The sequence below is a fragment of the Myxocyprinus asiaticus genome, chromosome 36 (genome assembly GCF_019703515.2).
Source record: "Myxocyprinus asiaticus isolate MX2 ecotype Aquarium Trade chromosome 36, UBuf_Myxa_2, whole genome shotgun sequence".
In the NCBI taxonomy this organism is placed as follows: domain Eukaryota; kingdom Metazoa; phylum Chordata; class Actinopteri; order Cypriniformes; family Catostomidae; genus Myxocyprinus; species Myxocyprinus asiaticus.
The window spans coordinates 12,946,786-12,963,899 of NC_059379.1; the positions used below are offsets into that span (position 1 = coordinate 12,946,786).

General features: G+C 38.0%; 2 protein-coding genes across 2 annotated transcripts in view; both read right to left on the reverse strand.

The window, feature by feature from the left end:
* Positions 1-1,955: 1,955 nt before the first annotated feature.
* LOC127426906 (noggin-3) lies at positions 1,956-3,754 on the reverse strand. The gene has a single exon (XM_051674037.1). It carries the CDS (start codon positions 3,276-3,278, stop codon positions 2,604-2,606), a length of 675 nt encoding a protein of 224 aa, XP_051529997.1. The 5' UTR covers positions 3,279-3,754; the 3' UTR covers positions 1,956-2,603.
* Positions 3,755-8,253: 4,499 nt separating this feature from the next.
* LOC127426873 (ankyrin repeat and fibronectin type-III domain-containing protein 1-like) overlaps positions 8,254-17,114 on the reverse strand; it is a 118,100-nt gene continuing 109,239 nt past the window's right edge. Inside the window, exons 23-24 of the mRNA XM_051673944.1 lie at positions 14,134-14,347; positions 8,254-13,199 (exon numbers count right to left, since the gene is read on the reverse strand). Coding sequence (XP_051529904.1) covers positions 12,433-13,199; positions 14,134-14,347 — 981 coding nt within the window. The 3' untranslated portion in view covers positions 8,254-12,432. The remainder of the gene's footprint in view (positions 13,200-14,133; positions 14,348-17,114) is intronic.

A 17,114-nucleotide genomic window follows, 5' to 3' on the forward strand; every position in this document is an offset into this window, starting at 1 on the left:
GTAAGACACTGATTTTATCACACTAACATCATGCTAACATGTACAGGTATAATGCTTGCATCTTGTTGCTATACATTTGAATCTTTTGAAAGTATTCGAACATTTGTGGACCATTAACTTTTTTTTTTATAAATGAGAGACGAGCCAAAAATGTTTTCTGTGAGAATCAACATTATGCCACAAATGCTGTCGATTGAGCTTAGTAACTTGTATTGAAACCAGAATATTCCTTTAAACTTTTCTCAGTAAAAGAATGAGGTTATATTTTAGATGAACCATTCCAAAATTTGAGTCATTGAATCATTGTGTAAAAATCTGTCAACCATATATTTGTGAGTGATACTGGAGTTCTTTCAGTGAGGAGTATCCAGCCCATTGGTGTTGCTCACAAACTTATTCATGTCCCCATGTTCCTTTGGTTTGGGTAACCTCCATCATCTGCATGCCAGCTATTTGGTCCAGTCGCCAGGAAACACTCACACAGTTTAGACCAATCAGAATCCATTTTCTTCCAGGGAGTGTCTGTGCAAAAATACAATCTGAAAGTTTAATGACTGGGGGTTTTTCCGCTCTGTCATGGTTAGAGAGAGTGCCTGGGTGGCCAGACTGGCTTTCATCACGGGAAGAGGGTAAGGGGGCAACTACTCCTCACACCTGATTGTTAGTGATACTGGATAGACTCAAGAACTTGGGTGGCATGTTACTATGTGAGATGAGTTTCCAGTTATATCTCTTGGGATGTGATGCCCCAAGAGTGATTAAATGGGATCATTCTGAGCATCTATGAGTGTTTAGTTTGAAGGTTGCAGATTGAGTTAAATTAAGCTGGTGTTGAAAATCATGCATGGCCCTGCCCAGTTATCACCGTGTGAAAGTATGCATTATGCATTGCAAAGAGAAAAAAGAAAGAAAGAAAGAAAGAAAGAAAGAAAGAAAGAAAGAAAGAAAAAGCATCCAATATTTCTCGTTAAGGAGATTAGAGTGACGGTCCATAATCTTCATTGAAAAGCTGAAGGAAATGGGCACTACTTTTATTCAGTGTTGAGCTGAGTGGAAGTAATATTAAGATGTAATATTCCTTCAGGTATATTAAAACCAAATTATTCCAGACAGTGTAATGGATTTAATCAAAATCTATGCAGTACCTCTGTGTGTGTAGCTTTGGGACTGGGACTTTTTCATATTATACAAGCAGAGTCACTCTTTTGGCATGAGGGAAAGTTTAATTTTGGTTTGAAAGCTGTATATTAACTATTATGTGGTAGCTTATGTATGCATAACTTTGTATGATCCCTGTTGTGCTTGCTACTAACTCTTCTAAAAATATGTTAGCTTTACTGTAAGTCAGCGAGCTACAAAATGACACTCTATTTTCCTTTTCTATAATGAAATGATGCAGTCCAATCTAAAAAAAAAAAAGCCTTTAGAATGCCTTCATTTGAATGAAATAGAAAAAATAAGACTATGTGACATTTGTCAAATAAGGGGCTTAAACTTAATCGATACAGAATGGAACTTTAGTATCTTCATTCCTTTGAGAGGTCAAGTTGTTCTTTTCATGCCAATAGACTTAAGGCAGCAGACAGAGAACAGAATGTTTTTACATGTGATCATCCATCCAGCATGTGTTTCAGGCGCCACACAGATTAAATGAAAGAATCTGAAAATGAAGGTCTTTAACTTTTAATCCTTTTACAAAGACCCTTCAGACTGTCTAAGGACGAAATGGCGTCTCAGAGGAAAAAAAACTAAGTAACTGATCCACTCCCTCTGAGGAATACGAATTACCAATTGTCCATTACGGTCCAGACTTCACTTCATAAGTCAAATTAATATAATATCACCTCCATTAGCATCACATCAGTATTGAGTCTTTATAAATAGCAACTGGGGTATTTTTCTGCATGAGGCTCAAGCTGTGTAACATCAGAAACACTATATGTACAGTAACAGCGTGAAATAAGCAAAAACAATGCCATTTTTAGTGGTTTTATTTTAAATGCATTTTGACTACATGAACATAAAGAATAAATAGAAGTTTCTTTTAATTTACATAAGCAGTTATTTTCCATTCCCCTTATATTTACAGCACACCAAGACTGTAATCTCTATTCTCCCATCTGAGGTGTATAAAGATAAAGTTTTTTGTTTTGTTTTTTCCGAATAATGGAAAAAGCTTGGAATTCCTTCAATAAACGGACTTTGATTTTTCGCAATGCGAAATGATCTTCAACATAAATATGTATAAAGTTACATTACAACCAAATAATGCTCAACAATTACAGTAGACACTGATTATTATAGGCAAATACTGACCTTTCTTTTTACAAAATCATCTGGTACCACTTTACATTGCAGTGTCCATGTTAAACATTTTACTATAATTAATTTATATTGTAATAACAATATGTAATACAAGCAGCTCCACAAAATAATTACACACAAAGTACATGTAGTTCATCCGTTTTACACAGTACTTTCTTATGTAATTGCACAGTAACATGAACACCAATGTAAAGTGTAACCTAAATTGGCACCACATATACATCAAATATACATTCCTACACTGAACAGTGCATGTGAAGATGAGCATGTAGCTTATTTCAGTTCGGGCAGGAGCATTTGCACTCTGATATAATGGGGTACTGAACTGGTATCCATGCACATTTGAGCCCACTCTTTCTTTGCACGCACCTCCACCTCAAAACCGTAAAATGGGTCGATTTGGCAGGTTTGCAAACCATCCCTTCTGGAACTGAACAAGACCTTTTGTTGTAGCAGCTGCCAACCTTCACATAGCGGGGCCAGAATCTGTTCCCCAGGTCCTGCCATGAATGCACCACCGGGCAGAAGGCATAGGACCACAGCCACAGCTGAAGTCTCCTTCTGAGTTTCTTACTGGGCTTGTGTTTCTTCCCATGCTGGATTTCAAACTCCATGGCTTTGATTTCTTTGGGCATGGTGCCGGTGGGACGCTGTTTCATGATCTCTGATTCGTTCAGGTCGTCCTGTCCTGTGTATTTGTCCTCAGGAGGAGTGATGGACATGAAGTTCTGGTCAAAGTGACTGCCCAGTATGGCTCTGAGTTCGGTTTCATTCAGATCCCTCTCCTTTGGGTCCAGCACGGGATCTGGGTCCTCCTTGAGTTCCACTATGGGCAGACTGTCACTGGGAATGGGACGGAGGAGGTAGTAATGTTGGCACATCCCTTCTTCTATCCTGAATCCGAGGGAGAAAATGAGTACATATATAGCCAGAAAATGTGGCACGTTATCCATCTTTCAGCTGTGGATAGCAGGTATTAGATTAATCCTTGCGCTTGAGTGTTTGGCGAGACGCGAGCGCGCAAACTCCAGTCCACGAATGATCTCCCTAAAAAGTGTTCATTTAATTCAAACGGCTCTATCCGTAATATCACTTCGCACGTAAATATTAGCAAAGAAATCCGAGTATAAATATCAACTTTATGGCCATGACGCGCGTCTCTGAGATCCAGGTTCTGCTTTTACGCACAGGTTCCCATCAGCAGAAGGGCTCATGACAACATCTGACCATCAACCGGACCCGGTCTCCTCTTTGAGTGTGTGTGCATACCCAGCTCCTCGCATTTGAATCCGGAGTCCTGATGTCTGGGTATCCGCATGGTTTCTGGTGATGCGCGCCGAACTGAGAATCACCTGGCTCGTCTGATTTAACCTCACGGGTCGCGATACAACCCAAAGACACATTCTCAATTGTGGGTCCGTTGCCAGAGCTCCACGACACGTCCTTCTATTTAGGGAGGGGGTTGGATGGGCTGGGACAGGGGGTGTATAGGAGTGGGTGGGGTATTAGGGGGTCCAGAGAGCTGTCTGTCGTTGATCGCCCTCTGCCGGTGCGCGCAAACACGGATGACATATCAAAATATGCATGACAGCGGTGGACGACTTGGAAACTTAAAATCTCTTTCAACTTGGAAAAATATAAACGTTTAAAAAACAGATAAACGACCCATTCAATTATTTTTAAAGGAATCTTTTGATTAAAATTGGGAAATTTTCCTTTAAAGATAACTAATTACGTTAGTTATCTGGGGCTATTTTTGTATGTAGGCTGTGAATGTTTATGGGCCTACAGTATACGATTTATAGTTTGTACATGTACAATACAGTGGGGTTAAGTTTGATACCACATAAAAAAAATCTGGATTTATATTTAAAAATGGAAATAAAAAAAATGTAAATTAAAATTACGCTTTAGAAAAAAAAAAAACAAAAAACAAAAAACAAAAAAACAAACAAACAAACAAACAAACATTACAGTATGGTGTAAAATGAATAAATAAGCTCTTGAAGATTCGGTACTATTTCAAGGTCACCAATGAAAGTAAGCACATTTGTGACATTGTCCATGTTAAAGGTATAGTTCACCCCAAAATGAAAATGCCATCATCATTCACTCATCATCGTGTGATTCCAAACCCATTTGACTTCTCTTTCAAGAAATACAAAATGAGATGTTAGGCAGAATGTTATTATCAGTCACCATTAACTTTTATTGCACCCCCCCCCAAAAAAAAATTATGAAAATAAGGTGTCATGAAAATAAAGTGTGTTGAATGAGAAAAATGCAAACTTAGAAGCAGTCTCACTAGTGGTCTCAGACTTTTGGACCCCATCTTATGTGTATTGTTGCTGTTCTCTTTTTAACTTTTTTATTTTTTTTTTTATCAGTTGATATCAGCTTACTCTGAAATGCTTTTTGAAATAGAATGAATGTGAACCACTGTTCAATTAAAACAAGAAATAGCTCTTGGGTAGCGTAGCTGTGCCAACATCTGTCTTATCTTTGAATGTTGCACTCAGATACCCCAGAAGAAAAAAATCTTCAGCGTTCCACATCTCCTATGATATTCCTGTGCTCCTCTTTAATGTTTAAATTGACCTTACAGCAATTTTCTGGATTGCTCCTGTGTCAGTGAGTATCCGGTGCCAATAGAATATGAGTTCTTATTTAAAAGAAAGGAAGTGGGCTGAAATTATGTTTTTGAGATAAGCTGTCCAACCAACTGTAGTGACGAATGAATCTGTGGCCCTTGAAAATGGCCTATCCTCTGAGTAGAATTACAGAATGCAGGACCAGCACAGTCTTTCAGTGAACAAAGACATTTCTCAGAGTCAAATACAGAGGTATGTTGTTTTTTTCCAGAGACCTTATATGAATGTAAAACTGATTAATGTATATAGATATGATGCATAGAGGCCATACTGTCTCAGTATTAAGTGTCATTCATAGTAAGTGTCTAAAAGGGATAGTTAACCTAAAAATGAAGATTCTATCATCATTTACCTACCCTCATGTTGTTTCAAACTCATATGACTGTCTTTCTTCTGTAAAAATGCAAAGAGAGATGTTAGGTAGGATGTTTCAAAACAATGTATGTGAATGGTGACAGAGGCTGCCAGTCCATAACATTATGCTTAACAACTCCATGGAAGAAAGAAAGTCATATGGGTTTGGAACAATATGAGGGTAAGTAAATGATGACATAATCTTCATTTTTGGGTGAGCTTTTTGTTTATATGGATAGTTAATCCAAAAATGAAAATTCTCTTATCATTTACCATCATTTACATCCCAGATGTGTATGACTTTCTTTCTTCTGCAAAACACAAACAAAACATTTTAGAAGAATATTTTAGCTCTGTAGGTCCATACAATGCAAGTGAATGGTGACCAGAACTTTGACACTCCAAAAAGCACATTAAGGCAGCATAAAAGTAATCCATGCGAATTGCTGAAAAACAGAAGAACTCAGTTCTCTCGTGAACGCACACGAGGGCTGGTGAAAGTATAGATTTATAGTAAAAAAAGGACTTAAACATTGATCTGTTTCTCACCCACACTTTTCATATTGCTTCAGAAGACATGGAATTAACCACTAGTGTTACATTACTATATAGTATACATTACTTTTATGGTGCATTTATGTGCTTTTTGGAGCTTCAAAGTTCTGGCCACCATTCCTTTGCATTGTATGGACCTACAGAGCTGAAATATTCTTCTAAAAATCTTTGTGTTCAGCAGAAGAAAGTCATAAACATCTGGTATGGCATGAGGGTGAGTAAATGATGAGAACATTTTCATTTTTGGGTGAACTATCCCTTTAACCTGTGAACCATGGCTCAGTTGATGTATTTCTGTATTCCTCAGTGAATGACACATTCTTTCATGCAATTCGCACCAATTACTGTTTTACTGTGTTACTGTGGTTACCATGTAAGTGTGTGGTAACAAGAGTTGGGACACATAATGGTGCATTAGAGGCCATATTCAAACTGGCTCCTGTCAGTTTTCACTGAGAATTGAGAACATTGCGTCATTCTGGACTTAACCAACAGATCATCTTTTTGATAACACGACTTGCCATGGTTTAAGCTTCTTTCCAATGTATACACACACATTGTATTCTTTCTGTTCACTCACGGTGAGATCCATGTGTTTTGTATAATGGAGGCATATTTGTCATTTTCATTTTCGTGAAAAATATCTGGGCTAAGGCCAGTCGTCTCCATGACAATCAGTGTCTCGCAATTGGTGAAGTAGTGCTCGGTCCGAACTCTGAAGTTCACATAATCTAAATGACGGATCAAAAGCCCTCCCAGCTTGAGGTCAAAATATTCCGTATTCTTTCATAACCCAGCTAGATAAAAATTTCATTTGTTTTTGTTTAGTTACCTGTGAAGACCTTTGATGATCTAACAAGAGAGCAATTTGAACGGTCAATTTGAAAGTTACGGTTTCACTGCAGCTAACATGCGGTCAGTTCAGTTTTAAATACAAACATACACATTAAAACAATCTCTATCTCTGTCTACCGGCTTGTTTGTTTAAATTATTAACATTGTAAGACAAGCTTCATATCAATGTATTAAACTCTTTAAACATCTAAAATAATTCAATTTGACAATGCACTTTCACAAATGGCTAACACATTTTTCTGTACACTGTAAAATGTTTGGTCAACCATCCATCTTCTATTGCCACTTGTCCTATGTAGGGTCATGGGCAGTACTGGAGCCTATCCCAGCTGTCTTAGGCCAAAGGCAGGGAAACATCCTGGACAGGTGGCCAGTCTAACATACTAACAGGGCTAACACACACAGACATACACTCTCACTTCAACCAATTTAGAATTTCCAATTCACTTAACATGCATGTTTCTGGGACTGTGGGGGAAACTGGAGCACCTGGAGGAAACCCATGTGAACACAGGGAGAACATGCAAACTCCACACAGAAAAGCCCTGTGTGAGTTGGGACTCAAACCAGGGACCTTCTTGCTGTGAGGCAACAGTGCTACCCACTGAGCAACCATGCTGCCTAATGTTTGGCCAGGTAACAAATAAAACAAAACAAACAAAATACATAATCTAAACCAACAGGTTTATTGAAGTAAAAATATTAATGACTAAATCAACCTGACTTCATTGGATTACACCAAAAAAGCAATTTCTGAAGGTTAGATCAAGTAAAAAAAGTCCTTAAAGGAATATTCTGGGTTCAATACAAGTTAAGCTCAATCGACAGCATTTGTGGCTGAAAGTTGATTACCACAAACATTTATTTTGACTTGTCCCTCCTTTTCTTTTACTTTTTTTTTAAAGCACTTAAAATTGAAGAAAATGGGGCCAATCCATAAACGTTAAAATACTCAAAGGTATTTCAAAGGTATAGCCACAAGACATAGACAATATCCATGTAACATGATTAAAGTGTGATAAAATCGCTTACTAACCTTTTGTGTAAAGTTATGGCCAATTTTATAACTTTGTTACCATGGCAATGAGACGCCGTAAACCCTAAAATGACCGTAAAAACTTCAAATTAAACAACTTTTCAACTGAAATAATACACAAGTTTTAAGAGAACAATTAATGTAAGTGCTTTTATAAAATGATAAGCTTCACATTTCTACTTTTAAAGCCTCCAAAAATTGGCTCCATTCACTTCCATTGTAAGTGCCTCACTCACCGTAACCTCGATTTTTGCAGAGGGACGAGTCAAAATAATTGTTTTTGGTAATCCAATTATGCCACAAATTCTGTCGATTGAGCTTAAGTTGTACTGAACCTGGAATAACTGTACATATCCACTTTTTTACAGTATATTTTCTACAACAAATGTTAATGTTTAAGGACAATATTATTCAAACAATTGCTTTTTTTTAAATGAGTGATTAGCGATTCTGAAATCAAACAGTGCTTCATTAACCAGTGTGAAATTCAGCCTTTTCTTAAAAACGACGTAAAATTGGCCAAAGACTTGAGAAACACGAGTAGAATTTCATAATGTATTTACACTGGAATGTTTATTTTTTTATGACTTAAAACACATCCGCCACATTGTCATATTCAAGTTGCATCACAAATAGCAAACAAGTTACAACATAACTTATCTGACATGGGACCAACCATCAAAAATACAATACTGAAATATATTATTTGGATCAATAAATGCATAATGCAAAAATATACAGATATGATGCTTTTTAATTGTTTTGGCTTGCAATGTGCACAGTATAAAGGTATCAAGACAAATATATTCATAATTTAACAATAATATCCTAACTGGTTCAGACAGTTCAATAATTAAACTGGAATCCGTTAAGTGGACTCTTGGATAATGCCTCATCCCTGTGGGGTAGTTTTGAATGCATACTTTAAGAACTGGGCTCAAACACACGCACCAGTGTGTCAGAGAAGTGCATTTTGCCCACTGGACCATCAGCACCAACTGACATCACTGTACATTAATCAATAAGATGTCCAGTTGCGGCATATTTTTGGAAATCAATGAACATTTTTGTGCAAAAAAAAAGAAAGAAAAAAAGAAAATGCAAACAGCAACCAATTGTTGGAACATTGCAACAAACACATTCACAATGTTGCTTGCGTAAGCTGCCCTTTTCATTTGGGAAAATAAATGTTTCACTTCATAAATTCTTAGGGCATACATCTGGATTACTGTGAATATATTTATATTATATTCACACTTACTCTGTTGGGTAATAGAAATTGCAAAATGAAGATGGTATGGATTTTTGAATAAATCTACTACTGTTTGGTTATGTCCCAAACCTTGCCTTTCTTTTCAAATATCTATGGCTTTTGCAAAATGAACAATCCACTTCCAAATCAAACAAACACTCGTGAATGTGTTTTACATAAAGTGGCACAAATTTGCAGTACAGGCAAATAAGGTTGCACCTTCCTCTGCAAAAAGGCCAAAAGTGGTCCATTACAAACAATCCAGCTATCAAACTACTATTATTACAGTAAAAAGTGTGGGATGCAATTCCATATTAAAAGTGCAGTTTTCTCTTCTCCCCAGCCTGTAAAACATAAGTGGTTTTCATTTAATTTTAGAAGAGTTGGTTATCCATCATAAATACAAACAAAAACAAATTAATTGCAATGAATATTCAAATGTGAACAACCAAACACCACAAATCACTATCAAAAGGTAAACAATGCACAATTTGTTTTCTTCAATGAAACAAATTGTGATTGCTGTAGAGTTGTGGAACAAAAGTCACAGACTCTTCCGCTGGAACTAGATACCACCTTTTTAATTGAGGCTCTTTTGTTTTGTAACAAAGTAGACAGTAATGAGACATTCTTCCATGCATACACTGAAAAACAATCTATTAGAAACAGATAAAGTCTGAAGGGGATTAAGCCTGTTCATACTTCAATAGTACAGCAAACAATTCTAAATGGGCAGTGAAATTAGCTAGTAAATCGATCTGTCATTGCAAGTAAATAAATACCACATACTTCAAACTGAACTACGAGTGGCTGCTAATTCACTTAACTCCACTCTTCACCTACAACATCAGAATAGAGAACAACAGTAGGGTTTTGAAGTAAAGAATCCTGTTCATAATCTCCATGGAGAAATTAGGTTTAGCGAATATATGTAAACTTTTAAAGGCAGGCCTATCAGGAGCTCCGATGTTGTTATTAATGATATATGCTGATGATATATGCTTCTGTAGAAGCCCCAATCAGTGTGATTGCAACTTCATATAAAAAAGGATAATTCACTATCTTCAATCCTGAAGAGTGCTTTAGCAACGGTGCAGAGTTCAGGAGTGACAGTGACCACCCACTTCCATTAAGCATTGTATTATACAGTAAATCAAGCATTATATATACAGTAAATCAAGCATTATATATACAGTACTGTGCCAAAGTCTTAGGTATATTAGACATTTCACAAAAAAAAAAAAAAATTATATATATATATGGTTATTTTATATCTTCTGCATTAGTGTGTCAATAGGAAATATCAATTTTAGATTTCCAAACATTCCTTTTGAAAACAGATTAGAATAGAAGTAGAACAAGGAGCCCTACAGCAGATGGCATGGCCCCTACAAAGCCCAGATCTCAACATCATTGAGTCAGTCTGGGGTTACATGTAGAGACAGAAGCAATTGAGACAGCCTGAATACAAAGAACTGTGGCAAGTTCCCCAAGATGCTTGGAGTTACACATCTGCCAACAATTTTGTAAAAAAAGAAGAAAAAAAAAATGTGTAGGAAAAATTGGTGCTGTTTAACAGGCATAGGGTGGTCACATCAAATATTGATTTCGGTTTTTTTATGCTTACTGCACTTTGCATAAAGTTAACTGATAAATAAAAATTATTCATGGCATGAATAATAGCCTCACTATTCAACATTTTGTCACAAATGCCTAAAACTTTTGCACAGTATTATTTATTTGAATATACTGCAATAATTTCTTTTTTTATAAATTACATTTTATACTTGATGATTATGATTCAGTTACAATGCTTTGTGGGATGAGAAGTTCATTCAAATAATTTTTTGCTTCAAATCAAATGTGATTCATCTTGGAGCTAGTTACTAGGGGTGTAACGGTACATGTATTCGTCCTGAACCGTCACGGTACTGACGTCAAGGTTCGGTGCATGTAGTCAGACGAAGAATACATCTGACACAGGCGATCCACACTCCAATCCAGAAGGGGGCGCGCGCAGTAATGCAACACTGTTTGCTAACCGCCACAACAGGAAAAAGAGCAGAAGAAGAAGAGACAATCTATGCACCAACCCAAAACAAGAATGGCTTCTCCTAATGCACAAGTTTTATTTTTCATTATTCTATTTATGTTGTTCTTTTATAACACAAGAGATGCTTTTCAGTTTTGTAGCTGATTGTGACCAAATACCTTTTGTTTTTTATCAACCCTACAAAATTATGGCCTATGAAAGAGTGCATTCTGTTTACTGCTTAGTGCTTAATACACTAAAGGAGGCTGTACTGTACCAACTACCTCAGGGGGGACTAAATGCTGCTAGGTGGAACAAACTGTAATTTGCACTACTGTCTGTTCAAAATAAATGAAAAGAAACCTAGCATTTGGGATTTGTTGCTTTTTCCTGTTGTACCGAACTCGTATCGAATCGTGACCCCAAAACTGAGGTACGTACCGAACCGTCACTTCTGTGTACCATTACACCCCTACCAGTTACAGAAGTTTGGTTCATGGCTTAGGGGCCAGTTCAGACCATACATATTTTTATGTTAAAAACAGTTCGATAAAGTGCATCAAATGGAACAGAATGCAGGTGTCTCGGGACATTTTTAATGTGGCCACGTCCACACTAATACAATTTTGTTTGAAAATGCATTGATTTTGCTACATTTACGCCTCTCATCCACATAAGAATGTCGTTTTCCTCGACCAAAAGACTCTTATCTCCATAACCACATACTTTGGAAAACGATGCCACTAGGAAATGGAAAACTAAAGTTTTTAAACTTAAACGTATTAGTGTGGACGTGACCTAAACCTAGAAGTTCTTTTAAATTGACACAATGTCTTGCGGTGGAAAAACAGCAAGACACAGCGCAATGGTCAAAGGCATCCGTCTAGTGCATGTTTACATAGAAAATAATTAAAAAATAGCATAGATGGATAAAAATATGTATTCGGTGTGAATGTCCCCTTAGAACTCTGTACTGATTTATTATTATTTTTTTTTTAAATGCCATTGGAGAAAATGAAAGGGAAAATGGTTTTGTAACCAAGGCCATTGAAAAGGTTGGCTGTCACTGTTGCGCTCTATTGGCTGAGGCAATTTCAAGTTCTGAGGAAAAGCAGTGCTTTGTTTCACGTTGCATTGATAATCGACATTTTAACAGTCAGAGCCATGGTTTATGAGTCCCACAGAGTTGACCAGCAACTTTGTCCTCTTCCACTGTCTGCAGAGAGGATGCAAGAATTGATTAGTCTAAGTTATTATTACAACAGTGAGTTGTTACAGTATGATGTGTGCAGATGGAGAGGAGGGGTATAGTTTGAGGCAATTTAGGTGGTAACAAAACCACACATCTTCATGATGGAACACTCAGATCATTCTAAAGAGTGCTGCTAAGGACCTCTGAGATTTGTTCATTTGTTAGTTCATCCGAGTCTACATCCTGAGTTTCTGCTGTGGTGCCGTAGCCCGACCTGGCCTCTGCAGCGGCAGCTCCTCTCATCCCTTTCTCCTCCTCCTCCTTCCAGTGTGGAACATCTCGGCTGGGTGAAGTCTTGCTGCAAGACTCCACAAAGATCCTGTGGACGTTGGGCTTACTCTCCCTGTAGGATGGCCTGTACTCATCCAAACTGTAGGAGGTAGTGGGAGAATGTGGTAGGGAGAGTGGAGTCTCCAATGGGAGGTCAATATCACTCTGTCTGGTGTAGATGCCCTCAGACAGCGAGGGCGAGTGGCTCTCACTCTGTACATGCAACCAGCGATGCTGCCCACCGAAATAACTCCTCTGGGGATGGCTTTTGGAGATCAGCTTGCGCTTTGTTGGTGGATCGGCCAGGAACTTAGAGCGACTAGCTTTCTCTGTGGCCTTCACAGAATATGAGGACAATGACAGGTCCTCCATATCCTTGGTGCATGATTCGGTCTCCAGGATTGACTTGGAGAAAGCCCTGTACTTAAGGTCTTGCATCTGGAGAACATCTGGGGCGCTACCGCTGAAGACGTGTGCGGTCTGATGGGAGAGATCCTGGGCTGAGGAGTAAACCAAGTCCAGGTCACGAGGGCTCAGAGCGTCACTGGAGTCATAGTCACTGTCTGTGGGGAGGAAGACTTCCGAACAGCCCTCTTCATCAGAACCTGGCTGGGACTCTACAACAGACATGAGTTGAAATAATCAGCCCATTAGTGCACTGGCTGGCAATATCCCAAGTGTATATAGAATTAGACATGGCCAATCAAAAGATTTCTATAATAAAATGAACATTATTAAAAGGATAGTTCAGCCTCTAAAATATAATTGGATTAGTGTTGTAAACTGTTGTCAAATAATCATAGCCGCTTATCAATTGAATTTGTTACAAACCATTAAAACAGCCTTTATTTAGGCAAATTAACTATATTACTTTGTGGAATACTTTTTTATTGTGATGATTTTTATTACAGGAATAGTTGATCTGAAAATCTTGCCCTCTGCTGTAGGCTGTATGGTCCCTTTTGAGGCATTACGTCAGGTTGGACAGCAATGTCATTATCAATCGTCACTGTTTTTTGCATATCTCATGACCAAATGTTATTGGTGTTAAACCTGGCATCATATTTGATTTGAGAGCTACGGCAGAGGGGGCGATTTTCAGTAAATAACAACTTGGCTTTAGAAGGCTTGGAATATAGCATACAAGTTATACGGACAACTGTTATGGTGTGTATGGCTGTCATTTGTACGGAAAAGAGCTGCATACATTTTTCTTTTGTGTCACCATTTAATACCTTATATTTCACTTTGTGGCAGCCCTTACCCTTGATATAATCACTGTTTCATACGGCACCTTGCGGCTTATTGCTTTAATATCAAATTGTTACCATAGTACAGTAAAAGTATTAGGTTTTAACAATTTTACATTATAATAGAGCCCAGATTCATATATAGAAACTTCTTTTTGTATAAAAGGCAGCTACTACCTGCCAAATATAATTTCAAGTATGTTACTGTCAGTATTTGAAGGAGACACAGGCATGCAGTCAAGCACAGGAAGTATTTTTAGTCCTGGATCAATGCCAGCTATTCAAAAACATTTGCATTTACCAATTGTGCACTTTCTTCTTCTTAATTCTGGAGAGGGAGAGGGAGTGGGCACATAGTCTGTGTTAGAGGATGTGGAGTCATTCTTCTGGACAGGAGGCTCCATGCTGACATCTACAAGCCAGGTGATAGGCACCCAACCGAGAGGTTGTTTATAGCGGGCGTACTGCAGTGCATTGGTGATCCAGCGGACGTCTCGCCACATCTCGTCCAATTGCTTTGAATACACAAAAAAGAGAAGGGAGGTTGAGTCCACTTTTATTTCATCAGCAATGCTGACAATAAGATATGAAGTTGCTTTTAAAGCAAAGGGTGCATTGATTGGATATAAATGCAAAGTATTCAGACTGCACTATGTGGAATTTTCCACACACAAACATCACAGCCACTTTTCCCACAAACATCACAAAGTTTTTTGAAAGCCCTTTAGTGTCCCAAACTAAAGAGAGGTACAATGTGTTTTCAATCAGAGCTGTTAACTTTGTGAATCTTCACAACTACCACTTTCATATTTTCCATACTTGAGATGTACTATAGCAATTGTATTTATAAGGAGCTCATTTCAAATTGGAAGGAAAAAAGCAGAACAAAAAATGAAGCAGGGTAGACAAACAAATCTGCAATCTGAGCTCTTTCTAGCAAATGCCATTTGAGATCCAGCTTATGAGAATGAACCCTGACACCGCAAGATGACTCCTTTGGAAAATATGCTGGGCTTCTAACGACAAAAAGGGGACTCCAGTGTGACATGGGCAATAATGTGGAAGAGATTTCTTTAGGTTGCGAAGTAGACTGCTTCAACATATAAGAGTTTGGTGATGCTGTTGGCTGGGATATTTTGCAACAAATAAGAATAACAAAACAGAAGAAAATAAGCATAGACATACATATACTGTAGCTTATATTACATGCAGTTCTTTAATTCGTATTCTCCACTAAACTACTCTAAACCTCAGACTGCACTCCCACCGACTGCCCACGGTCAATTTACTGACTGTCTGATGCATTTTGCACATAAAACCAGAAATTACTTTCTCGATCTGGCAAGCTCTAATCTGATTGGCTGGACACAACTGCTGGAAGTAAGGGCACACATGATTTTAAATCAGTCCATCTGGAAACAAAGTTGGGTTTACAAGGTACTGGGTTGATACAACAATTGCTTTTAAAAACTGACATAATCATTGGCTTTGCCAGTGTTTATTTCAGATTAATCCGCACCTAAGTGCACATAGAAAATAAAGTATGACTGATCGCTTTACATGTCAGTCAGATGATCTCTTCCTGTCCAAGACGGTGGTTCGTGGCCAGAATAAACTGCAATGTGGAACAATGTTTTCACTTCATGACATCAATAAATTGATTATTATTTATAATTGTTTTTGTAGTTTGATATTTCTAACACTCCCAAGCAGCTGGGAATATATACATGTGATCCTAAGGATTGAAACATGCATGGTGTTTTGCTGAAAGTTGTAACTAAAACAACACAAATGAGGCTAACAAATGGGAAGAGGGAGTAGAGTGAGATTTGAAGCTGAAATATGCAATGTCTACGCCCTAGCTTCACCAAATGGAATTGTAAAAATATATATTTTTTACCCCCCTGTTTACAAGGTACCTGGTTGATACAACGAGTGCTTTTAAAAATTAAATAATAATTGGATTTGCCAATGTATATTTCAGATTATCCACCCCTAAGCGGATATAGAAAATAAAGTATGGTTGTTCGCCTTACATGTTGGCCAAATTATCTTTTCCTGTCTAAAAGGGCAGTTAATGGCCAGAATAAACTGCAATGTGGAACAATGTTTGCACTTCAGTCAAAGGTCTGGCTACACAAAACTTCTGCTAAATAAAAGGCCAACACTGGGAATGAAAAGATTTTAGATATTTCCACAGCCAAAAAAGCTATTTAGCATCGAAAAGACAAAAGTCTAAATAACACCAGTAGCTGAGTTTACTTACCTGGTAGCAGCAAACCTGTAAATCTGCCGGTTTAAAACCAAGAAGTTTACACTACTTCGTCAATTTGAGCATACGAGTCACTGACACTTCTCACCACATGCATTTGAAGTGCTTATTTTGTGGTCTGTCTGTTCATTTTTTGACAGGACCTCACAGCGATATAAACCTACCCTCTAGCACAAGAGCTGAGCCCAAAACACTTTCCACCATCGTGCCACTTTGACAGACGTGGCCCTTTCTCGTTCGCCGCCTCCTGGAACATTAAGGTTTTTACGCTAATTGATGCCACATTGCCCAGACACACACAGCCGTGCAGTCACACTCATTGATCGGTATTATTTTTTCCCCTCGTTGCTCTCAGGCACTGTGTAATCTGTGGTCAATGTGCCGCTTTTTTCCAGCACCTCTTGGACCTGACATCACACAAACACTCTTGTGGTTTTGTGGTCAATCTCAATTAATCATCCAGACCGTGGTGGCGAAGAGGGATTATTTCAGAGCGGCACACTTAATACACGACTTTCTTTCAAGTCGACTTGTGAGAGTCTGCTGAGCTGTTATTGAAATTTTGACACAAGAAAAATAACTTGTTTTACAGTTTATACGTCTATTAGTTAAGCTTTATGACATCAATAAACTACCCTAATTGGATTATTAGTTTAAATTGTTTTTTTAGTTTGATGCTTCTAACACTCCCAAGCGACTGGGAATAAACACGTGTGATGCTCAGGATCGAAACAAGCATGACGTATTGCAGAAATTTGTAACTGAAACACAAATGGAGCTAATAAATGGGAAAGAGGGAGTAGAGTCTGATTTACAACTGGAGTGTGTAATTTCTGTGCCATTAGCGTCACCAAACGAAATTGCAAAAATGTGTCACGGTCCCAGGGGTCTGTTTGGGTTTTCCTGTGTGTCTGTGTGTTTTTATTTCCCATGTGGGCTTTCCTTGCAGCTTGGCCGGCATGATTAGCGTTTCCATGGGAACGCATGCTCACGGGTAATTACCCTCACCT